General features: G+C 49.5%; 1 protein-coding gene across 1 annotated transcript in view; it reads left to right on the forward strand.

The window, feature by feature from the left end:
• Positions 1–25,955, forward strand: part of PSD2 (pleckstrin and Sec7 domain containing 2) — a 48,577-nt gene that overhangs the window by 16,560 nt on the left and 6,062 nt on the right. The window contains exons 3-13 of the mRNA XM_065935527.1: positions 672–1,136; positions 1,508–1,702; positions 4,510–4,590; positions 8,123–8,235; positions 9,098–9,156; positions 20,449–20,538; positions 21,646–21,689; positions 22,754–22,944; positions 23,117–23,187; positions 23,608–23,765; positions 24,816–24,960. Coding sequence (XP_065791599.1) covers positions 672–1,136; positions 1,508–1,702; positions 4,510–4,590; positions 8,123–8,235; positions 9,098–9,156; positions 20,449–20,538; positions 21,646–21,689; positions 22,754–22,944; positions 23,117–23,187; positions 23,608–23,765; positions 24,816–24,960 — 1,612 coding nt within the window. The remainder of the gene's footprint in view (positions 1–671; positions 1,137–1,507; positions 1,703–4,509; positions 4,591–8,122; positions 8,236–9,097; positions 9,157–20,448; positions 20,539–21,645; positions 21,690–22,753; positions 22,945–23,116; positions 23,188–23,607; positions 23,766–24,815; positions 24,961–25,955) is intronic.

The raw sequence follows: 25,955 nt of genomic DNA on the forward strand, positions 1-25,955 counted from the left end.
GGCTGATAGGCATCTGCTCATTCACCCAACGCGCCATTCAGGAAGGCTTAGAGGATCTCCTGTGTGCTGGGTGCTCCCTGGCCTTGTGTGTGGTGGGGGAAACAGGTGTCAATAGGGGAATAAACAGAAGGCTACAGGCTGAGAGGGGCTAGGAGGAGATAAAGGGGCACCCTGAGGGTAGACATTAATGAGGGGCCACCGTGATGGGTGGTCTGGGCCTGCCTCCCTCAGTCTCTCTGAGGAGGTGACATTAAAGCGAGGCCTGGGCAGCCACACTAAGAACCACCCAGGCTGTGGGGACAGCAAAATTATGAGCCAGTGAGACGCTAGCTGTGATGGGGAGCCTGGAAGGAGGAGCCCTGCCCCTTTCCTGGGCCTGGACTCTCGCAGGAGCGAGAGTCTCACACTCATTCATTTAGATGAATGATGCCTCCTGGAGGCCAGGCCTGGTGGGCCCTGGGGGGCAGGACCGTGCCTGTCCTTTCAAGCTGTACCCCAGTATGCAGCCCAGCGTCTGGCACCTGTGCTTAGTACGGGTTGACTGAGAATAAACAGGACATGATCCCTGCCGGCTCCCCACACCCAGGGAGCGCCCAGACATGGATTGGTGCCATCCTAGCACCTGTAAGGGGCCATCTGGCAGGACGGTGACTGGGCCCCGCATCCCACAGGCCGGGTGGCCCTGGAGAGCCAGATGTGCGAGATGGCTTCAGCGCGACGTTTGAGAAGATCGTGGAGTCGGAGCTGCTGCGGGGCACCCAGTACAGCAGCCTGGACTCCCTGGACGTGCTGAGCCTCACGGACGAGAGCGACAGCTGCGTCAGCTTCGAGGCCCCTCTCACGCCCCTCATCCAGCAGCGGGCCCGGGACAGCCCTGAGCTGGGAGCGGGCTTGGGCACTGGGGACATGGGGTCTGAGGCGGACATGGGAGCAGCCGGTGGTGGTGGGGCGCTCGGCAGCCCCCTGCGGCGCTCCATCTCCGGCAGCCGCTCCGAGAATGTCCTGAGCCGCCTGTCTCTCACGGCGGTGCCCAACGGCTTCCATGAAGACGGACCCCTGGGCCCACGCGGGGACGAGGAGGATGATGATGAGGAGGAGGAGGAGGAGGACACAGACAAGCTGCTGAACTCGGCCAGGTGAGGCAGGGCCTGGGCTGGGAGCTGAGAGAACTGTGGAGCAGATGGGGAAACCGAGACCCAGAGGAGGCAAAGTGAGTCAGGATAAGCCAGGGCTCGGAGTGAACGGCCATCTGCAAGGTCTCTGCGTCCACCCTCTGCACACAGACCTCCCACCCCCAGCCTGAGGTTCCATCCTGCCCTTCTGGTCTTTCCAGCCCGGTTGGGGTCAGGGAGCTAATCATTAATGGTTTCCTCTGAGGGTTTTTCTGGAAATCTAACTTGATTCTGTTCTGATGCTGTGGAGCTTCTTTCCCTGGTCTTGGGAGACCTTCCAGCCCCTGCCCAAGGGTCTCTGAACCCCTCATCCCCACCCCACCTTTCCTCTTCAGCGACCCCAGCCTGAAGGACGGCCTGTCAGACTCGGACTCAGAGCTGAGCAGCTCGGAGGGGCTGGAGTCTGGCAGCACAGACCCACTGGCCAACGGGGGCCAGGGCGTCAGTGAGGCTGCCCACCGACTGGCACGCCGCCTCTACCACCTGGAGGGCTTTCAGCGCTGCGACGTGGCCCGGCAGCTGGGCAAGAAGTGAGTTGCATCTCCATCCCCCACCCCAAGCAAACCCCATGTCTTCGTCAACCCGGGGGGTGTGGTGACTTCCCTCAGGGGTGCCTAGTGCTGGGGGCTCCCAACAGTCCCCAAGAACTGCCACTGCCCTCATTCTGGGCCTTGCCCTAAATCCGTTTCTTTTCTGGGCTGCCTGGGCGAGGGCCCCTGCTCCTAGGGAGGGGAGGTAGGGTTGGGGGGCCCCTCGGGGCTGGGGGTGGCATGTGGCTTGTGGTGGGGGGGCCGTGGTGGAAGGCAGCAAGGACGGAGTAGCCAGGCAGGGCCTCGGGATGAGCTAATGGGGCCAGGGAGGGAGGGGCGCCTGGTCTGAACGGGGACCGCCTGGGACCCCGGAGCTGGGGGAGGGGGTCCTGACCCTCACTGAGCGCCACTGACTGTCTGTTGGGACCAGCTGAAGAGGGGGAGCTGCCTACATACAAGCCCTGGTCTTTGGACTCAGGGAAGGGAAGTAGCCAGGTTGAAGTCCTGGGGGGTGGGGGACAGTCAGCTGTGAAGTCAGTCGGTGTGTCATGAGCAGGTCTGACCCCCAGCACGTCCCCCTGCCTTGTCCTCCTTGCCTTCTTCTCCAGAGGGGCCCTCACACCCACATAAGCCTTCAGGTTACACAGAGGCAGACCTGGCCTCCAGAGAAGGCTGCTCCCAGGCTAAGAGAGGCAGCCCAGACTCTAGACCCCAAGTTAGAGTTGACGGGGCCTTGGGCCACAGGGAGGTCCTGCGGATGCCCCCCTTCTCCCCACTCCCGCCTCCTCCACCCTCTGTAGCCTCCACAGCACTCCTGCCCGGGCCTTCCCCCAAATCACGTCGCCTGCACCCTCACCTCTCCCACTGGGCTAGAGCCCCCCAACCTAATGACATCCTCCTTCATTAAAGTTGATCCCCACCCTCCCCTGTCTTTTCAACCACTCTGTCTTCATTAGTTTTCCCATCAGGATTTAATTGTGCTTAACCCTCTCCCATCTGAAACAAAAATCCTTCCTCAAATGTACTTTCTCCCTCTGCCTCTTCACAGCCAATGTTCTGTCTTCTGCTCTGGGTGGCCTCTGTCCCCTCCCCTTCTGCACATTCAGCATCTCCACGTCGGCTTCTTCCCCGTCCCCCACTGCCCTACACAAGCTCCTCTTGCTAGAGTCAGTAGCATCCTGGTGTCTGAATATAGTGGCCTCAACTCTCTCCCCTTCAACAGCCTTGACACACCGCCACTCCTTTCTTCTTCTTCAATTAAACTTTCAATGATGAAAATTTTGAGCACACATGAAAGCAGAGAAAGCAATACCTTAAACCTCCTTGTACCCATTATTCAGCTTCAAAGTTATCAACATTTTTTATTCTTGTTTGATCTCTTCCCCCCACAGCTTCCCCTCACACTTGCTGGAATATTTTAAACCATATTTCAGATTCTATCATATAATCCATAAGTATTTAGTATGTGTCTCTAACTGATTAGGATTTTTTTTAGATAGTCATAATTTCTGACAAAATTCCTTAGTATCTCTAACATTCAGTCAATGTTTAATTTGCTCTGGTTATCTCAAAAATGTTTGTTCAAATCAGCACACAAATAAGGTCTTTGATTACATTTGGCCAGTATGTTTTTTAGGTCCCTGGTGGCCAACAACAGTTGCCAGGCCCCCTCCTTTCGGTAATACCATGTATTTCTTGAAGAAACAAAATCATTTGATGATGCCACGTATTTGTTGATGAAACGGGAGGGAGAGCTTTGGGGCTTGATTGGACTGAGGTAGAAATGTATTCTCTCTTTTGGCAAGAATTCATCACTCCTGTCTTGAAATTCTCTTGGCCTCCAGGACACCACACCCTGCCGCTGTGGCTACTGTCTGTCTCCTGCACTGGCTGGCTGTCTCTTCAGCCCACCCTGAGAGGGGCTCTCCTCAGGTCTCTGGGCTGGGTCTGCTGGCCTGTCTGAGCCCTTCCTACAGGCGTGTCCCCCTTCCTACTCTTACCAGTCAGGGTCAGACAACTCTCATGTGGGTGCTTCCAGACCCACCTGTTGTCCTGGGCTCTGGGCACCACCCCAGGGGCTACTTGGTCATGTCCCACACCGACTCCATCCCTCCCCATGTCTTGTGGATTCTACCTCGGAAACAACCCTCCTCCCCACCCCTTCCATCTCCCTTGTGGACAGCTCCTGCAGCTCTCAGTGGGTCTCCACTCAGCAGGCAGTTTTCCAAATACAGATCTCACCCTCTCATTCACCTCCTGCTTCAAACTCTTCCAAATCAAATCTCGATCCTTGCCTTGGCCCAGGCCCAGATCCCTGCCTCATCTCTTGCTGTCCCCATTCCTGCTCTCTAGCTCCTGCCACATGGCCCTGCTGGTAGCTTCCTAGACAGTGTCCTCTACTGGGGACACTGTGTATCACCCCACACCCTACTCCCTTCACCTGGTTGGCTCTTACTTTTCTGAAGGTATCTGATGAGACATCAGCTCCTCCAGGAAGCCTTTTTTGACCCTCTCACACCCTGGCCCACTGGAGAAGGAAATGGAAACCTACTTCAGTATTCTTTCCTGGAAAATACCATGGACAGAGAAACCTGGCGGGCTCTATAGTCCATGGGGTTGCAGAGAGCCAAGCACACCCTGGCCCAAGGTTGAACTGTCAGAGTCCAGTTGGCCAGCAAGGGAGGCAGCAGGGGGATGGATGGACAGGTCTGGATGGGTGGGTCAGGGTCCCCAGGGGCCCACTGCCCATGTGCCCCCACTGTTTGCTGTGCCCTGCTTCTAATGGACACCCCTTGCTCTCCTGGCAGCAACGAGTTCAGCAGGCTGGTGGCTGGGGAGTACCTCAGCTTTTTTGACTTCTCGGGCCTGACTCTGGATCGAGCGCTCAGGTCAGTGCGGCTGGGCTGGCAGTGCCTGCAGGCGATACATCTGGATCCTCCTGCCAGCCCTCGTGTGGGCTTGCCATGCAGCCTTGGGCAAGCCCTCTTGAGCCCTCTGGGGAGGCTGTGGGGAAGGGCCCTGAGAGCAGCAGAGTGCAGAGGCCCACTGAGTGCTGGCTCACGGGGGGCACTGCCAAGGTGAAGGTGGGAGTGCAGAGGTGACCCTCAGGAGGCATAGCCTCCACACACCCTGCCGACGGCGCCTCAGTGACACCCCTGTGAGGTGGGCGGTACCATCCCATTTACAAGCGGAGAAAGTGGGGGCCAGCTCCCCGCGACCACTGAGGGAGGACATGTTCAAAATGACATTGGACATGGTCAGTTTGATCTCACGTCCTCTTGGTGTTTGGACCCGGGGAGTAGCCCTCAGGAGGGACAGGTGCAGGCCCAGGGAGCAGAGGGCAGGCAATGGGAGGATGAAGCCCGGTGTCAGCGGACCTGCAGCAGGGCCAGCAGGGAGACCGCAGGCCAGAGCCCTCGCAGGTGGGGATGGCGGACTCAGACTGAGCCGAGGGATGGGTGGTCCCTGTGTGTTATATCTGTTTACCTCCCGTGTGTCTCTCATACTTTTAGAAACCATATTTTCCCTTTATTTTCTCTGTTTCCGTTGGGATCTTTTCTATTGACCTGCTTCCAATTCACTTATTCTTCCTCTGTGTCTCATATGCTGTTAAACCCATTTATTGAGTTTTTACTTTCTATTGTTTTATTTTTCAGATCTAGAGATTATATTTTGTTAAAAAACTTTTTTTTTGGTAGATTCTAAATCACTGCCTTATCGTGGTGAAGGGGCTTGCATAACTCGATGAAGCTATGAGCCATGGCTTGCAGGGCCACCCAAGAAAGCCCAGGTCATAGTGGAGAGTTCTGACAAAACGTGGTCCATTGGAGGAAGGAATGGCAAGCCACTCCAATGTTCTTGCCTCGAGAACCCCATGAACTGTATAAAAAGGCAAAAAGATATGACACCGTCACCGATTCAATGGATATGAAGTTGGGCAAACTCCAGGAGAGAGTGAGGAGCAGGGAGACCTGGCGTGCTGCTGTCTATGGGGTCACAAAGAATTGGACATGACTTAGCAACTGAACAACTGCAACAATTCTTTAGGGGGAGAAGTCCTCATCCTTTAATTTATTTTTGCTTACTTTCTCCATCTTTCCCTCTCTTTTAGGGAACATACTATTCACAGTTAATATTTGAAAGTCCTTTTCTGCTTACCATGGTATCTGTGTCATCCGAATCATCTGTATCTAGTTCTATTGTTTTTCTCTTGCTTTTCCATCATATATCCTATTTCTCTGTGTGCTTAGTAATTTTTTATTAGATGCTGTACACTGTGCATAGAATTACAGCAGCTCTAGATCATTATGTGTTCCTTCAGGGGGTGTACCTCCTGTTTGTCTAGGCAGCTAGAGGAGAACACGGCAGGTACAGTCCCAGTCTATCCAGGGCTGAGCTGGGGAACAGCCGCTCTGAAGTTTGGTAAGGCTCAGAGTTCAACCTGATCACAGGGCAAGGGCTTCAGGGCTTTCCACTGGGAGCCTGGTGTGTTCACTGGGGCTCTACCTTTGGTGGGTCCTAAATTTCAGTTTTGTCTCCTCAGTGCGGCAAGCCTGTGCAAAAACCAAATCTCTTTGAGAAGCAGAGAGGCTTTCTGCTTAGCTTTTCAGCATACTGCCCCTTCCATCTTTAGACTTTGGCAAATATCTCACAGGGAAAACTGGTCACATGTTTATAGCCCCTGAAGTCTCTCCAGCTCCGTGAAGCCACTGAATATTCTGCCTCAACCCTGTGTCTGTAATCGGCAGTGTCCCTGGGGAGAACTGCAGATCGGCCCACTTCCCTGAGTTCTCTACCTCATGGGATCTTGGTCCCATTGGTGTCTGTTGGATCAGCGGTTTTCTGATAGCTTAAGAGAGATGTATTCTGTCTGGCATTTTTCACTGTTCTCAGTGGAAGTGTTTTTCGGCTGGCAAGCTGCTCTATCCTGAGCTGAGTCAGGTTCACACTGGATGATCTAGCGGGGAAGGTATTTGGTGGGTCGTCTTGTGATCAGAGGCCTGGGTGCTGGGCTGGAGGACCTTGAACATACAGCCCAATAGATTAAGACTCGACTACACAGGCCCTGGGGAGCCACAGCGGCTGCTGAGTGTAAAGCAGGGTTTTGGGAGGCAGTGGTGGCAGCACTGTGTTGGTGGCCTTTGATCCAGAGGCTCCTGAAGAGGATCAGATGGGAGAGGATGAGGCCTGAAGTTGGGCCACAGGGCTCGAGGAGTGATTGGTGTGAGAAGCGCAGAGGATAGAGCAGAAGAGCTGGGGATGCCAAGATGCAGAGAGAGAAGGGGGTGGGCAGCAGTGAGTCTGATGCTGGGGAAGGCCTGAGAGTGTGGTTGGAGCTTGGTGAAGACCTCTGAGGAAGGGGTGTTTGGGCTGGGGAGCCCAAGCTGGGATGGATGGCTCATAGGTAGGACAGGCTATGGTTGGGTTGGGGCATGGTGTTAGTGGAGTGTGAGGAGAAGAGGGAGGGGCCAGATGCAAGGAAGAGAACAGGGAACAGGAGAGACAGAGAAAGGAGGAACAGGAGAGATAAAGAAGGACCAGAAGGTAGATGGAGTGTTTTTATATAGCTGTTTACTGACTGGGATTGAATCAGAGAGTGGTTTGCAGTTTTCCATGCTTTGGGAAACCTCCGGAGGTAAAGACTGGCCAAAATGGTGCTGACAGGTCCCAGGGTGCCTTAGAAGTAGTTTGAGAGAGGATAGAGTAAAGTGGGCATAACAGAAGCCAAGGGAACTGCAGCAAAATTGGGAACAAGCTAGTCTCATGAACCCAGGACAGATAGAGGCCCAAACTGTCTCAGCCTCCTGTTTTCCTTCCCAAGGAGGGGTGTGCCCAGGCCCCAGGTGAGGGACCCCAGGCCCATCTCCTGGCTCCTCTGGTTTTGGTATCCTCTGCCAGGGACCCCTGAGTGCTGGTGACCCTTGACTTTTGGCCTTGAGGGGATCTCAGAGCTGCTCAGCAGAGGAGGCTCAGACTTGGGATTGGGGAATAGAGGGGGCTAGGGTGGTTGGGCCTGGGGCCATCACGTGAAGGGTTATGCATCTGGGAAGGGTGGAAGGGCTGTGGGAGAGCGCTCCGGGGGAAGCAGTGTGGACGGTCTGGGCCCAACTGTGGAGGAGGGAGTGAGGTGTGGAGCGGAGGCTGGCACTGAGGTATTGGTCAGCCTTTGTTCTTCACAATCTGCCCCCTATCTCCTTCCAAAAGGGCCCTGGAGGATGATGAGGGTTGAAACTCCCCACTCCAGAGGCTGTCGGGGGGCTCAGGATTTCTTCCTGGACCCAGATACTGGGGCTCTGGGGCCTCAGCCCCCTCAGGCAGGCTTGGGTGGTGTGTGTGTGGGGTGGGGGCTCCTACCTGGAGTGAGGATTCGGACAACTCAGGGGTCTGGGAGGCCCTCAGCACCCTTGCATTGCCCTCCAGAACTTTCCTGAAGGCCTTCCCACTGATGGGGGAGACGCAGGAGCGTGAGCGGGTCCTGACGCACTTCTCCCGCCGGTACTGCCAGTGTAACCCTGATGACAGTACTTCGGAAGGTACGCTTCACCTGATGCCCCGACACCTCACCCGGCGCCCCTGATGCCTCACCCCACACCTCTGATGCCTCACCCTGTGCCCCTGATGCCTCATCCCATGCCCCTGACACCTCACCCCATGCCCCTGACGCCTCATCCCACGCCCCTGACGCCTCACCCCATGCCCCTGATGCCTCACCCCACACCCCTGACCCCCAGCTGGGCTCTGGCTTCTTCCTACCCTTGATCCACCTGCCACTTCTGTCCTGCTCGAGAAACAACAGTGAAGGCACGATGGTGTGTGGCAGGGGGACGGTCTGCTGGAAAAGGCACCTCCCAACTGTCTGGCCTGGTGTCAGTCCTTGTGCGCGAAGGTCCCCTGGGCCCTGAGTCAGTCCTCTGCGTCCTCCTTCTCTGTGTTCCCTGTCACAGCGCTGATCGCTGGTGTGTGGGGAGTCCTGGATCCGGCACCCTCTTGTCCCATGGGTGGACCTGCGTCCCAGGAACTGGGGGGCTAGGCTGGTTATTAGAGGAGACATGGGCCTTGGAAGGGGTATAGCCTGGGACCCAGAGCCTTTCCTGGGTATGAGATTCAAGGTGAGTTTGGCCATAGGAGGCAGGAATCTGGGCTAGAACAGACCCAGGGTGGTCAGGTCCCCCACTAAGGGAAGAGTGTTTCCTGACCTGGGGTGGGGGAGTGGCTCTGATGCTGTAGAGGGGTGGGGCATGGAGGATCACGCAGGCCCTGGGCCCTGACATGCGGTTGGCAGGTGGCTGGCCTCTTCCAAGAACTGAAGGCTGGCTTTGGCAGGAGATGAGTGGGTGACTGTGGTTGAGAAAGAGCTAGGTGCTCACACTGAGGGTGCCTCTATCTCTGATTTAGATGGGATCCACACGCTCACCTGTGCCCTGATGCTGCTCAACACGGACCTGCACGGACATGTGAGTTGGGGGGGGGCCGAACCGGGTTAGTGTTCTCTCATTGACTCATCCCGGGTTGTCTGAGGGCCAGTCCTTTCTCCAGCCTCCTTCCTGAGACCTCTCACTTGCTGGCCCATGTTTCTTTAGCAGACCTGGGAGTCAGGCCACTTGGCTTCTAGACTTGGCCTTACTCTAGTTTTATCCACTTGAGACCTGCCTAGGTGCTCACCCCCAAGCAGGGCCATAAGAACAACTGAAGTACACAGGAATTTAGGATGTGCCAAATAAGATATGTGCCCCAGCCGTGTCCATGCCAGACGTTGCTAAAAGATCACCCCCTCTTCCTACCCCTCATGACTGCAGCCCTGCTGAAGGGCTGTGCCCCAGGCAGCCCCTTCCCCTCAAATGGTAGGTTGCCATCAAGAGGCATTTTCATCACCTCCATCCCCAACTAGGCAAATGGAGAAGCGATGAGGGGGTACCCCAAGCTGTGAGCCTGGGCATCTCAGTGCTGCTTGTGGCTCAATAACTCCTTCTTCTTTCCTCTGTCTGCTCCGGGGACCCCCTCTCTGGGCTCTCTTGCCCTCCCTCAGGTGGTAAGTGTAGCTGGTGGTCTGCATGCCCTGTGAGCTTAGACCCCCCCCGCCATCTCCATCCTTCCCTTCTGTGTCCCCCATCACCCCGTCTGGCCTCACTGATCACCACCCCGTCATTGCTCACTCTGGGGTGGTCAGAGCACCTCTGCTGGATTGGGGATATTTCAGTGACTCATGGGAATAATAGGCCCATGAGAACAGTTCCAGAGGTAACCAGGTTCCGCTTCCATCTGGTTCTGGAGGTAACCAGGAAAGTCCAGGACACTTAGAGTGGAAGAAGGAGCTGGGAGAGACCCAATTTCAGATTCCACTCTTGCCTCCAGGTGGCACCTCTGTGACCCGGGGCATGACTCCAGCACTCTGAGTCTCGGGTTCTACACCTGTGAGGTGTGAATGATGATTTCCCCATAGTGTCCTGGGGAGGGCTGGGAGAGGTAGCACCAAGTGTCAGGGTCTGGCGCTTAGTAAGGATATTTATTATGAATAATATTATTACATAATAATCATCATCATATTCATCATTAATATTAGAATTTAAATGATGGAGAGTCTGAAGGCCCAGCCTGCAGATTCCTAGAGGATCAAGAATATGAAGGACCTGCCCTGATAGCAGCCTGAGCGGGCGTGGGCACACTGGGTGCCTGGCCTGGGGAGAACGAGAGCCTCGATGGCCTTGGCATGAAGAGTAGTTGTGTGACAGCTTCGGTTTTGTCTGCCAGGGCTGTCAACCTGAGTATGGAACGGGAGAGAAGACGTGTGGATTCCATGGAAATGTCACCAGAGTTAATGCCCACTAATGGGCTGATGCTCCCCCAAGACTGCTTACTGTTTGCAGAGAGCAGGTGTCACTGGTCTACCCTAAAAGGAGCTTTAAGCACACATTCCTCTTCCCATCCTTACGCTCAGCAGGGCCGAGGGCCATCTCAGGACCCGGTCACTGCTGTGTTAAGCCCCGGGTACCTCTTCCCTTGGTTGAGAGCTGCTAACAAGGGCAGCAGTCAGTGAACCCCAAGTTGAGAATATTCTTGAGCTTGGTGGGCCCTAACTGCCCATGGCACCACCTTCTGCCTGAAGTTGAAGAGAAACATTACTACCTTCATATATTAGACGTGGGTGTGGTAGGATTGTTCATACTCGCAGCCAACAGACACTGAAGATCCGTTTCTTTCTCAAGACAGTATTGCAAAACACCAAAAGCAAGAGTTCTGAGTTGTAATCCTCTTTATTTCTCACATGACAGCGTGTGAGTTGAGGTGAGTTACTGCCTTCCCTGAGCCTCAGTTCCCCGTGAGTTACTGCCTTCCCTGAACCTCAGTTCCCCGTGAGTTACTGACTTCCCTGAACCTCAGTTCCCCTGTGAAATTTAAGGAGACAGCAATTGTAGAGTGTTTAGCCCAGGACCAGGCCATTGCTGTCACTGGGAGCTTTCCCGGAAGTGGCAATGCCTGCTTGTGCTCACCCCATCCCTCCCTCTTCTCCTGTTGCTGTTGTTCCACAGAGACTCAGTTCCTGGTGGAAGGTGGGGATCTCAGGAATGTGGGGCCTGCTAGGGCCCCCAGAAGTGATTCTGGTCAGAGCAGGAGCCAGCATGGGGACTGGCAGAGGGAGTTGGTGCACACTCCCAGATGCGCACAGCCTAGTGGAGGAATTGGGAATGCCCCTTGGAGGGGCATTTGGACTCTAGGGCCCGACACCTTCTGCGTTCCATAAATGAGAAGAAAAGAGAACCCCTGCCTCAGGGTGCCTACCTTCTAGTTAGAGGAGATAGAAAATAAACAAGTCAACAAGTGATTGCAAATACTGATAGGTCTATGAAGGGAATCAACAGGCGGGTGTGATGGTGGCTGGACTGGGGGTCAGGGAATGCCTTTCAGAGGAGGCGCAATTGGGGCAGAAACCTGCAGGTTCAGCAGGAGCCAGTCATGGAAAGACCAGGGACAAAGTCTCCTAGGCAGAGGGACCAGTGGGACTGGTTTTCATCTTTTGGCTATTGTGAACAGTGCTAAGAACGTTGGTATACAGGTTTTTAAAATTTTTAAATTATTTTTAAACTGAATGAAAGATTGTTTAAATTCTCTAGTGCTTACAATTTTCCGAAGTTTCCCACGCATGACTTCATGTAATCCCATAATAACCCTTTTATCTTCCTACCCCTCCCCCTTCTTGGTAACCACTCGTTTATTCTATCTGTGAGTCTGCTTCTTTTTTTGTTTTATTCACTGGCTTGTTGTATTTTTTAGGTTTCACATCTAAGTGATATCATATAGCATTTGTCTTTCTCTTTCTGACTTGTTTTACTTAGCATAAGTTTTTGTTTGAGAATCTGCTCTCAGTTGATGGAGGTACTATTTCCTGAGATGAGAAGGGAAATTCTGTGGGTGGGTGGAAGGTGTGGTGAGTGAGAGAGCTGGGGCTCCAGCCCCATTTTTGACATACTGTGTTTGAGGTGCCTATCGAACATGAACATAGGTGTTGCCAAGGAGGTGGTGGGATAGATGAATCTGGGATGCCAGAGAATGATGGGGTGTAGACAGTGACAAGGTCGCTGTCGTCCTAATGGAATGAAAACCATGGGACTGGCTGAGTGCCTCAGGGAGAGAGGCAGGCTGATGACCCATTGTGGGTCATGGCCTTATTTAGAGATCAAGCAGAGCAGAAGGAGACACTTTGAAGCAGCCATGGTGATGGGCGGAAAACCAGGAGTTTGTGGTGTCTCGGAAGCCAAGAGAAGAAAGTGTTTCAAGGAGAAAGAAGTAGCCAACTATATAAAAGGCTGTCATGAGGTCAAGAAAGACAAATACAGAAAAACAGCCTTTGGGATTGGAATGGCCATTGGTGGGTCATTGTCATTGGATGGTCAAAGTCATTGGAGCCCTTTACAAAAGTACTTTAGGTGGAGTCGGGAGGCCAAATGCCAGGATAGAGTGGGTGGAGGTGAGGATAGGAGGTGAGGAAGTGGAGGCTGTGGAAAATTCTTTTGCAATATTTGGCTTTGAGTGGGATCCTGGAATAAGCCACTGGTTGGAGGGGTCTAGCAGGAACTTTTTTTTTTTTAAGTTGGAGTATAATTTCTTCACAATGTTGTGTTAGTTTCTGTTGTATAATGAAGTGAATCAGCTATATGTATGTATATATCCTTTCCCTCTTGGTCCTCCCTCCAACCTCCCTTCGCCATCCTACCCATCAAGGTCATCGCAGAATACTGAGCTGAGCTCCCTGTGTTACACAGCAGATTCCCAGCAGCTGTCTGTTTTTCACATGGTAGTGTCTGTTAATACACTAATCTCCTAATCTCCCAATCATCCTCATCTCCCAATTCATCCTGCCCTTTCCTTCCCCCTCTGTGTCCACATGTCCGTTCTCTATGTCTCTGTTCCTGCCCTGCAAACAGGTTCATCTGTACCATTTTTTTAGATTCCACGTAATATGTGTTAAAATACAATATTTGTTTTTAGGAGGAACTGTTTTAAATCTGACTAGGGTGTTGTGTATATGCCAGTAGGATCTACTAGGCAGGCAAGGAGAAACTGATGATGTAGGAGAGAGAAGGGTAAATCGAAGCTTTCCTCGAGATGAACAGCAGGGCACAGATGGAGATTGGCCTTAGCTGGGAGTAAGGAAAGCTCATTCCTCATGACAGGGTGAACTGGAAGGGAAGGATGTCAAAGGAGGGTGAGCTTAGCCTCCAGACAAGAGAGGATGGGGGCTTGGGTTAGACTTGGAGATGGAGACAAGGAGAGATATTACAGATGTACTGTGGATGTGCAGTCACTAGCACTGGTTGATGGAGTCAATGTCAGGGTGAGAGCAGGAGGTCTCTAGGATGAGGCCAGGAGAGGGGGGAGGAGATGGTGGGAGAAGCTGCACTATGAACCTCCAAGCTGAAACAAAGATAAATTGTTTTACAAGAAAACGTTAATTTCTCTCACACTTGGTCTGCTTGAGGTTTAGCAGTGGGAGTGCTGGGGAGGTGGGTTGGGCCAGATGATGGAGGACTTGAGGGACAAATGCACGGGTCGGCATACTATTCTGAAGACCGGCAGTGGCAGGAAGGCCCTGCCCATTCTCAGATGGTGAACAAGCCTCATATATTAGAACTTTGAAGGAGCACAGAGTACAACTCAGATTTAGTCTCGATTTGCAAATAGTGATGAGGGTTTTCCTGCCCATGAGACTTTTGACTGGTCTCGTCCCTTGCTCTGAAGAATGACATCTACTTTCTTTCTGCTTGGCCTCTTTCATTCTGCTTTGAGAGGGGGGAAGACTTAAAGACAGGCTGGGATTGTTCTGACCTCAGGTAAGTCACACTAGACCTGCAGAGAAGGCCTTGGAATGGGGCTGTGGCCTGCCCAATCATAATTCCTTTCTGATTGGAAACAGAGGCTGTGGGAACAGATTTTCAGGTCAAGGTCAGGGTTGGAGGCCCTTTTGATCCAAATGTTAGTGGGAGGAAGGGAGGAACTGAGAACTTGGAGGTCCCAAATCATCCACATCAGTTTGGCTTTGGAGTGTTCTGGGCATGTCTCTCTTTCTCTCCATCTTTTTTTCTGTCCTCCCTCCTCCCCTCCCTTCTTCCGTTTCTTTCCCTTTCTCCTCCCATTGCCTTCCCTTCTCTTCTGTCTCTCTTTTCCCTTTCTGGTATATATCTTTTGGCCTGGTGGCTGTTGTTCATTTACCCAGTATGATTTTACTTCTTTGCAACTGATTGTCTTACTTTCTCATCCAGAGAGAGATTGATCTTAGTAGCTGTTTCACATGGACTTGAAAGTGTATTCTGCAATTGTTTATTGTAATGTTCTATATGTGTTGATAAGGTCAAGCCTTTTAACTATGTTGTAAAAATCTTTTATATCCTTAATGATTTTTTTATTGTGGTAAAATGTATAAGACATAAATTTACCATTTTAACCAGTTTAAGTTGTGCAATTCAGTGGAATTAAGTACATTCACACAGTGTGCAACCATCACTGTTCTCTGGTTTCAGAACTTTTCATCACCCCAAAAGGAGAGCTGGTACCCATTAGCAGTCATTTCCCATTCTCTCCTTCTTCCAGCCCCTGGCAACCACTCATTTGCTCTCTGTCTCTATGGACTTGCCTTTTCTGGATATTTAATGTGAGTGGAATCATACAGTACATAGCCTTTCATATCTGGCTTCTTTCACTTACTGTAATGTTTACAAGGCTCATCCATATTATAGCATGTGCCATAATTTCATTTGTTTTTATGGCCAAATAATGTTCCATTGAATGGATGTGCCACATTTCATGTATCCATTTGTCTTTTAACGAATATTTTGATTATTTTCACCTTTTGGATATTGCAACTAGTGTTACTCTGAACATTTGTGTACAAGTTTTTGTTTGAGCACCTGTTTTCAATTCCTAGGAGAAGATCAACTGCATCATATGGTTATTCTATGTTTAACTTTTTGACCAACTGTGAAACTTCCTTAGTGGCCGAAACGTTTAGAAATCCCACTAGTAATGTATAAGGGTTTCAATTTCTTCACCTCCTTGCCAACACTTCTTTTCATTCTTTTCTTTTTTAGTGATAGCTGTTCTAGTCAGTATGAAGTGGTAACTCATTTTGGTTTTAATCTGCATCTCCCTAATGACTAATGATATTGAGCATATTTTCATATGCTTGTGGCCATTTGTGTATCTTCTCTGGTGAAATGTCTATGCAAGTACTTTGCCACCTTGGGGGGGATATATAATTATTATTTAAAATTGTGGTAAAAATATTAAAAATCATGGTAAAATATGCATAATATGAAATTTACCATCATTGCCATTTTTATGTATAGTTTACTAGTATTAAATCTATTTACATTGTTGTGCAACAAATCTCCAGAACTTTTTCATCTTCTTAAAAAGATTTAACTCCTTTTCTTTTTATTTTTTTATTGAAGGATAATTGCTTTACAGAATTTTGTTGTTTTCTGTCAAACCTCAACATGAATCAGCCATAGGTATACATATATCCCCTCCCTTTTGAACCTCCCTCCCATCTCCCTCCCCATCCCACCCCTCTAGGTTGATACAGAGCCCCTGTTTGAGTTTCCTGAGCCATACAGCAAATTCCCGTTGGCTATCTATTTTACATATGGTAATGTAAGCTTCCATGTTACTCCTTCCATACATCTCACCCTCTCCTCTCCTCTCCCCGTGTCCATAAGTCTATTCTCTATGTCTGTTTCTCCATTGCTGCCCTGTAAATAAGTTCTTCAGTACCATTTTTCTAGATTATGTATATAAATACAATATTTCTCTTTCTCTTTCTGACTCACTTCACTCTGTAAAATAGATTCTAAGTTCATCCACCTCATCAGAACTGACTCAAATATGTTCCTTTTTATGGCTGAGTAATATTCCATTGTGTATATGTACCACAACTTCTTTATCCATTCATCTGTCAATGGACACCTAGGTTGCTTCCATGTTCTAGCTATTGTAAATGGTGCTGCAGTGAGCAATGGAATACATGTATTTCTTTCAATTTTGGTTTCCTCAAGGTATATGCCTAGGAGTGGGATTGCTGGGTCATATGGTGGTTTTATTCCTAGTTTTTTTAAGGAATCTCCTAACTGTCTTCCATAGTGGCTGTATCAATTTACATTCCCACCAACAGTGCAAGAGCATCCCCTTTTCTCCACACTCTCTCCACCATTTATTGTTTGTAGACTTTTTGATGATGCCCAATCTGACTGGTATCTTTTGCTTTTCTTTAATTGGTCTGTTTGTGTTTTTATTGTTGAGTTGTAAAGGTTCTTTATTCTAGTTACTATATTCTTATCAGATATATGGTTAGAAAAAGTTTTCCCTTTTTGCAGGGATCTTGTGTTTTCTCCCTCTCTTCATTCTATTATTGTGGTGTATTATGTTAATAGATTTTTATATGTTGAATTACTCTTGTACTCCTGGGATACATTCCACTTGATCATGGTATATAATCCTTTCACTATGCTGCTATTTGCTAGTATTTCATTGAGAGTTTTTACATTTATATTTATAGGGGATATTGTTCTTTAGTTTTATTTTCTTGTAAATTCTTTGTCTGCTTTTTGTATCAGAGTAATGCTGGCTTTATAGAATGAGTGAGGAAGTGTTCTCTCTTTTTCAGTTTTTGGACAAAGCTTAAGAAGTATTGTGTGCTCAGGTGCTCAGTCATGTCTGACTCTGTGATCCCATGGACTGTAGCCTACCAGGTTCCTCTGTTCATGGAGTCCTTCAGGCAAGAATACTGGAGTGGGTCACCATTTCTTCCTCCAGGGAATCTTCCTGACTCAGGCACTCAACTTGCATCTCTTGTGTCTCCTGCATTGGCAGGCAGATTCTTTACCCCTGCACCACCTGGGAAACCCCAAGAAGTATTAATGTTAAACATAAGTTGCTCAGTCATGTCTGACTCTATGACTGCATGAACTGTAACCTGCCAGGCCTGTCCATGGAATTCTCCAGGCAAGAATACTGCAGTGAGTTGCCATTCCCTTTTCTAGGGATCTTCCCAACCCAGGGATCAAACCTGGGTCTCCTGCGTTGCAAACAGATTCTTTACCATCTGAGCCACCAGGGAAGTCCCAAGTATTAGTATTAATTTTTAAAAAAATGTCTGGTAAGCTTCACTAGTGAAGCCATCTGGTTTTGGGCTTTTCTTTTGTGAGGTTTTTGATTGCTGAGTGAATGTCTACTTCTTTTTAGGTTTGTTTAGGTTTCCTATTTATACTTGAGCCAGTTTTAGTAGTTTGTGTGTTTCTAGGAATTTGATTATATTTTTTAGGGTATTTGTTGGCATTAATTGATTGATATTAACAAATTAATTGCTTAGGATTCTTGTTCTTCTTGTTACTGAGAAAGCAAGTGTTGAAATCTCTAACCATGACTGTGAGTGTCTTTCTCTTTTTAGTTCAATTTTTGTCTTTTACTCTTTGAAACTGTTTTATTAGGTACATACAAATTTAGAATATTTATATCTTCTGGTAGATTGACCCTTTTATTATTATGAAATGTTTCTGTAGTAATGCTCCTTGCCTTCAAGTCTATTTTGTCAGTTATTAGTGTAGTTATACTGGAGTTCTTTTGCTAGTATTTGCATGCATGTCTTTTCTATCCTTTCCCTAAGATTTCTGTCTCCTTATATTAAGAGCTGTCTATTAATCTTTGCCTTTTAATTTGATCATTTATTTTTGTATTTTATTTTATTTTTTGCCTGTTTCCCTCCAAAGTTTTTTTTTCATTTATTTTTATTAGTTGGAAGCTAATTACTTTAGAATATTGTAGTGGTTTTTGCCATACATTGACATGGATCAGCCATGGATTTACATGTGTTCCCCATCCTGAACCCCCCTCCCACCTCCCTCCTAATTTGATCATTTAATAAATTACTAATACATTTGAATTCAAACTTATCAGGTTACTCTTCATTTTCTCTTTGACTCATCTGGTCTATATTGCTTATTTTTTTCTCCTTTCTTGCCTGCTTTTGGATTATTTAAGTATTTTTTTAGAATACTGTTTTCCCCTGTTAGGTTGTTAGTTGTGAATTCTTTTAGAATTCTTTTTGTGGTTTGCAATATATATCTCTCACTTATTAAAGTACTTTAACCATGTCCTAGAAAATGAAATAACCTTTAAATGCCTTAGTTTATTTGTCTTCCCAACTTACATACTACTGTTATCATCCTTTTAACTGTTTGTATCTCTTTCTATATTTTATTCCCCAGAAAACTTTATTATTTTTATTTTTCACAGTCAGTAATCATTTAGATTTAGCTACCCTTTTTGTTGCTCTTCATTCCTTTCTGCTTTGCCAGGCTTCCATCTGGGATAACTTTCCTTGTGTCTGAAGAATTTCCTTCCTTTCTTAATTTCAAGTTTTGAAGTGTGACTGGCGTGTTTCCCAGGGCCCCTTTTCCTCGGTGGGCCCTGAATTCCAATTTTCATTTTCTAGTCCTTTTGACCACTCAGTTGCTCCTCTTTTGTCCACTACTTGAGAACTGACAGATGCTTTGAAGAGGAAAGCTGCTCCTTGTCGGCCTCCCCCTCCATGTTTCTCTTCTTTGTAGGACCTTTGCCCTTGAAGTCCTCATTGCTCTTATATTTCTCCAATGTCTTCGCACAGATTTTTTTTAATATTTTGACCAGCAGTTGTTTCTGATGGGAAGGTTCATTTTCAGCAAGACAGTCTGTCATTATTAGGATTATAACTCTTGCCTGGTAATTTTTTGATTTTGCACCCACCCCTTACTGATGGCTTGGGAATGTTCAGTGTGTGTGTGTGTAACTCAGACAGTATGATCAACAGTGCCCGCATGTTCCTCAATTATAACTGTACACATAAATGACTATATTCATATACACATACATACATGCATGTACATGTAAAATATACACATAGACATATGAAACACAATTAAGGCATTTGTAGGGTCATTTCTCCTTAACCCTTTGGAAAAGGTATAGAAAATTCTTGTTCATCAGCTACTTATAAAACTTTCTATCATTGTTTTCTGAATTATTTCCTGTGGTGTGTGAATGTCCCACATGGTATTAATAGAATTGTTGCTAAAATGGAGTAATTGAGAAACTACATGGAATCCTCTCCTTGGAGACTCTCGATAGTCTGAAGCACACTGAAAGCCCTGAAACATATAAACATGTTTGATTATGAAATCCTTCAGGGGGAATTCCTATTCTCATCTGTAGGTGAATCTTGGGAAACACTGCCTTATAGCAAACCTAAATCCACCAAATCCTACACCAATAAATATCTAGTGTTCAAGGGACTTTGTCTTCTCAGTGGTGACGTGCCATCAGTGTTTCCTCAAACATGGACACTGCAAGGAGAGTCTGAAAGTATGCACATCAGATGTTGGGTTTGGGGGGCTGGAGCCCCTCTTCTAATCATTGGTAAAAAAGGCAGAAATTTGGGGTACAGTCATTCTAGCTCTTTGTCTGTCTGTGCCTCCTGGAGTGAAACCATCTGCTCAGGTTCCCTTGGTCCCAGCGCAGCTCAGCATGGGGTACCCATGTGTGTTGGTGGAAATTGATTTTTGATTCTCTTAAGACCAAACTCTCCCTCACTTCACCTACCTCTTGGAGGTCTTGCTGCCCCTCTGTACAGGTGAGAGGGCGAGACAGTTGTGACGGAATACACAGAGCTTCTGCTCAGGAGTCAAGAGGCCTGGGTTCAAGTCCTGGTGCTGTGACCTTGGGAGAGTTAACCATGGAGTAGCGGGTGAGAGCACGGGCTTTGGTGTCAGACACACTCAGCCCTTCTACTTCCTTGCTGTGTGATCATGGGCACATCACTTCACCTTCCTGCACCTCAATTTCCTTACCTTCAAGTGGGGATAATAATAACACCCACCTAACCTTCTCTTTGTTGTGAGAAGGAAATAAGATAATGCATGTCGAGTACAATACCTGGAACGTGCTAGGCACCCAGCAAATGTCAGCTGTTATTTCATCTAACCTGACTCCTTCATCTGGGTTTGAGGAGAACCCCAACCTCTCATGATGCTTGAGGATCAGATAGAATCTTGAATGTGAAAAAGAGTTTTGTAAACTCATGGAGAGACAAAGGGAAATTCAGGCAGTCTTTTTTCATTACTGCCCTTGATGCTGCCTCATCCCTTCTGGCCGGGCAGGGCAGGGTGTGGGGACCATACCAGGCTCCATCCCTACTCTCAGGCAGAACCATTCCTCCATTACAGAACATTGGCAAGAAGATGTCCTGCCAGCAATTCATTGCCAACTTGGACCAACTGAATGATGGCCAAGACTTTGCCAAAGACCTGCTAAAGGTATAACTTGCTACGGGTCCCCATGCTCCCAGCTGTGTTTGGGATAGGTGGGGAGGAAAGAGGTTTCTGCCCCACTAAATCCTGATGGTCCAAGTTCTTCATTCTGGGGTCAGGGTAATGATGGCTTTGGGACAGAGGTAGAGGCCATCCAGCTCAACACATGACTAGTATGTGTTCCCTGAGTTAGGCAGAGGGTAGGCTTTGTGAGATTTGTTTTTAGTGCTCCACTATCATTATTTCTGTCAAGATAGTGCTCAACACTGCCGCCCATTGTCACAGCTGCCACTGCCATCATCTTCACCTTATCACCCTTATCACCACCACCACTTTCACCACAATCATCAGTATCATCACCACAGGGAAAAGCCCACTCATTCCTTAAACATCACAAGGAATCTAGTTTTCTTTTGAAAACTTTTGAAAAGTTTCTTTTGAAAAACTCTGGCTTTTCAAGTTTGGTCAGTTCTCCACCTTGGAGGAATAGGAGCATGTTTGGGGGGATAGATGATGAGTTCAGTTTTAGAGGATGAGTTAGAGGGAACTGATGATATCAGGTGGGCAATTGGATAGTGAGTCTGGAGGTCAGAAAATAAACATTGCCTTCACCGCCCTTCTTACCATAATTATGTTCTTCACTGTCAGGAAGAACTAGTTAAAAGTGTATTTGTAAGTAAAATAAAGTGATCCCAGTCCCTTCACCCACCTACTCCTCATCTACTCATCCATCCATCTACCCATCCTCCCATATATCCATCCTTCCATCCACATACCCACCCTGCAGCTCAATCATTCACCTGTCCCTATGCCTACCCATTCATCCATCACCCACACATACTCTCCTACACAGTCTTCTATACACACTTATCCCCCTATTTCTCAGCCCATTTACATACTTACCAACTCATCTACCCACTCATCCTCAAGTCTATCCAATCATCTAAACAATACTCACCCACCCCCATTCATTCACCCATCCAATGAATAAGTGTGAATCAAGTACCCTCTTTGCCCCACTGGCTGAAAAGGTACTCCCTAACTGCCTTCACATCGCTAGAGGTAGACGGACCCTGACTCTTCTTTGAACTCCTCTCTTTCCCCCTCTCCTAGACCCTTTACAACTCCATCAAGAATGAAAAACTGGAATGGGCCATGTGAGTAGTGCCCATGAGCACAAATATGGGGAGAGAATTACTGGGAGTGGGGCGAGGGAGTGGCTGATGGTACTGGGAAGCCATGCTGGTTACTCTCCATGGTGCTGATTTCTCCCACCCAGGGCCCTGGTGACCCCTGACCAGCTGGCCAGCTCCTGCTGTTGAGTTCCCCTTTGGATTCATTTTCTGTCTTGTTAAATAGTGTGCAGTTTTACAGCTATGGAATAGATTAAACTGTGACTTTAGTTTCATGATGTTCACAACAGGTTTTCTGTTCAGGGGATATTGCCACTATTTTCAATGATGATATATATCTTTCCCCTTGGGGAGGTAGACAGGCATGAGCTCTGAGTCCCTTTACAATGCTAGTAATATGACCATATTGAAGTAGTGACTGCTCTTGGCAATGGGGAGAGGTGACTGCCCCCTAACTTCTTCCCCTGAGAGGGCAGTGAGACCTGGAGGTACCCAGCCATCTGGAAAGAGGTGTGGTGACCTTGCTGGTTGGGGAGACTATAAGAGGCTCCTGGGGAAAGTTGCCACCCCACTCTGCTGTACTCCCCAGGGCAGCCTGAGTCTTGGGGTCCATGTGAAGGTCCCAGGTAGGGATTGTTAGGAAACCCAACCCAACTGGGGTGAGCTGGCATTTTTCTACCAGGGCTCCAGTGGGGAACCTAGACTTTAGGGGCCTAATCTACAGACCTTCTGTTCCTCACCATGTCCCTGGGACTTGGGCAGTCTGCCCATGGGTTACTTCTCCCTGCGGCTGGGCTTTCAGAGAGGTGAGGGAAGACCAGGGGGTAAGTCTGAAGGTAGTAAGGTCTCCAACTTTGTGATCAAAGGTGAAGATTGGAGCTTGGAGGCCAAAAATCAAATTTCAGAGGATGAAGGTCAGAATTGGAGACTCAGGTCAAAGGTCTGGATCTATGGTTGGAATTGAAACCCCCTTATCTCTGTTCCTCACCTCTAACTGGCTTCCAGAGGAGTGTTTGGTGGGGAGAGGGCATGTTGGCATGGGGATGAGGCCTCTGTGGAGGTGGTACTCAGCCCTAGTACTTTCCTAGTGATGAAGATGAGCTGAGGAAATCACTGTCTGAGCTGGTGGATGACAAGTTTGGGACAGGCACAAAGAAGGTGACACGTATCTTGGATGGTAGCAACCCCTTCCTGGATGTCCCACAAGCTCTCAGCGCCACTACCTACAAGCATGGTGTGCTGACCCGGAAGACTCACGCCGACATGGATGGCAAGAGGAGTGGGTGTCAGGCGGGGAAGGGGCGTGGGGAGGGATGCTAGTCCAGAGAGGATCTGTACCCCCTTGGCTGCTCCTCTGGGAATGCTCATACCAGCAGACATGTAGGGGGACACAGGGGAGGAGATGCCGGGATGGGTGTTATGGCCACACTACCCACGCCCCCCCTCCTTAGCACCCCGTGGGAGGCGTGGCTGGAAGAAATTCTACGCGGTGCTCAAAGGGACCATTCTGTACCTGCAGAAGGTGAGAGATTCCCCCAGAATCTTTACCCAGGAAGGGCCAACTCAGCCCTTGCCTTCTGGTGCCCAGAGGGTCCTGGGAAAGGCCTAGGGCTTAGGCAGATCTTGGATCCTCCCACATCAAGGACCTGACTTTGGCTCACCGAGGGCTTTGGTGGTTTCAGAGAAGGGCCTTTAAAGGGGGTTTCAAAGGAGTAAGGCCTGTTCAAGCTTCTGGGACCGACTGGGGTGCTGGGAGGAGTGCACGGTGATTCTTGTTGGGGTGGGCATGGTATCAGAGTGACAGCAGCTGAAAGATGGTGGGATGTGTGGGGACAGAGAGAAGGCGAATGACAGGGAGGGACAGTGAAGGTGGAGGTACGGGTCAGTAAACCAGAGCCTGGTGATGACAGAGGCTTGCCTACCCCTGACCCGGCCTGTCCAGGATGAGTACAGGCCTGACAAAGCCCTGTCTGAGGGTGACTTGAAGAATGCCATCCGTGTGCACCACGCTCTGGCCACCAGGGCCTCTGACTACAGCAAGAAGTCCAATGTTCTCAAGCTGAAGACAGCTGACTGGAGGGTCTTCCTCTTCCAGGCACCGTAAGTAGGAGTGGGTGCCCCCTCGCTCCCACCCTGGGCTCAGGACCTGCCCCACATCCTTGCCTCATCTATCTCAGGGGAGGCGCCCTTAGCTTCTCTGGCATAGCAGCTGTGAGAGCAAATGTAATTGCTTGGCACAAACCAACAGCTCAGGTCCCTCCTGACAGCAGTGTTTCTCAAGTGTGATCCCTCAGCATCTCCTGGAAAACTTGTTGAGGGACTTCCTTGGTGGTTGAGTGGTTAAGACTCTGCTCCCAATGCAGGGGGCGCAGGTTTGATCCCTTGTTCGGGAACTAAGATCCTACATGCTGCCCAGTGTGGTCAAAAATAGCCCCCAAACTCGTTAGAAATACAGTTTCTCTGGTCCCACCTTGGACCTCCTGAATCAGAAACACTGGGGGTGGGCCAGCAGTTGTGTTTTAATAAGACCTCAAGGTGATTCTGATGTTCACTGAAGTCTTTAAATACAAGACAGATGGACTCTTTGTAAATCATCCTCCATTAAAGTTGGGGTGATGGGTGCAGAAGACTCACCCTATTGTTTATCAATAAGGCCTTCTTTCTATGCCCCTGTACCTCATCTTTCTGTGACTTGAGATTTGGGTTTCATGTGTCAGATGAACTTAAAAGTGGGGAGACTGGCAGGTGAACTCTGAGGATAGGAGTGGCTGTGCCAGGCCAGGCAGCGGGGCAGGGCCGAGAGGGCAGAGTCGGGGTGACCAGTTGCCCAGCTGCCTTTGACCTCCCCTGCTAGTCTCAGACTCACTAGCTCCAGGCTGTTAGCTCTGGACCTGGCTGGGCAGCTTCATTTTCACACGGAAATCCAGCTCTTGTCTGGGAGCTGGGACAGAAGGGAGCTCCCTATGCAGACATGACCAGGCCCATCAGCCCCCATCCTGCCACCCTCCCTCACCCCTTTGCCCGCCTACATGGAGGTCTTTGTATTCTCTCTGTGCTGGGTGCTGGGTGCTGGGTGCTGGGTGCTGGGTGGGGGATAGGGAGTCCTGTTGTGAGAAGCTGGTGCGCCTTCCCCTCCCCTCCCGTCCCCAGGAGCAAAGAGGAGATGCTGTCCTGGATCCTGAGGATCAACCTGGTGGCTGCCATCTTCTCAGCGCCCTCCTTCCCCGCTGCCGTCAGCTCCATGAAGAAGTTCTGTCGGCCTCTGCTGCCCTCCTGCACCACTCGCCTCTGCCAGGTACAAGCTCCTGGGCTAATGACACCACCTCCCCCGGCCCCTCATTCAGCAGTGCCTACCCAGTGCCTGGTCCTGGGGTGAGAGACAAGCCGAAAGAGCAGACATCCTCCTCCACCCCCCACCCACACCCCCACTTACAGCCAGGGAGACTGAGGTCGTACCCCGCACAGTGCTGTGGGTGTGCCAGTGGCGGTGTGTCCTCTGGATGTGGTGTGGTCTGTGGGTGTCCTGTGTGTCTGGGCATGAATGGTTGTGAGTGTGTGTGTCGTGGGGAGTGAGGGACGGGCGAGACTTGGAGAACCCTTCATCTAGCTGCTTCCCTCATCTACCCTTACATGTTTCTTTGTAATCCTAAAAAATCTCCTGGACTTTCCAGGTGGCTCAGTGGTAAAGAATCTGCCTGCCAGTGCAGGAGCTGCAGGAGACATGGTTTTGATCCCTGGGTTGGGAAGATCCCCTGGAGAGGGGAATGGCAAACCACTCCAGTAGTCTTGCCTAGAAAATCCTGTGGGCAGAGGAACCTGGTGGGCTACAGTCCATGGGGTTGCAAAGAGCTGGACACGACTGAGTGTACACATGCACACACACACATCAGTACTCCATTTTTCAGGGATTTTTTTGAGAGGAGAGGATAAATGCTGAGCTACCACTTGCATGGTGGAGAGTGGGTTAACGCCATGCTTTCCATCCTGTCAGGGCCTTTTCCTGATTGGCCAGTGTCCGGGCTCTTCTCTGTGGAGCCCCTGGGGCTACTGCTTATGTCCACAGCTGTGCCAGCACTCTTGGTGCTCCCCACACAGGCACACTTACCATTCAAGTACACGCATGTTTGTGTGCATACACACATACACATACACATATGCAGCCCAGTGCCCATAAGGCACAAAGGGGCCTGGCTGTCCTGTGGCGGGTGGGGTGTCCTGTTTACTTGTCTGGTAGTGACAGTGCCTCTGTCTGTCTTTGGGTGTGATCCTGGGTCTGTGGCCCTCAGATGT

Source organism: Muntiacus reevesi, chromosome 1 (genome assembly GCF_963930625.1).
Source record: "Muntiacus reevesi chromosome 1, mMunRee1.1, whole genome shotgun sequence".
Lineage (NCBI taxonomy): Eukaryota > Metazoa > Chordata > Mammalia > Artiodactyla > Cervidae > Muntiacus > Muntiacus reevesi.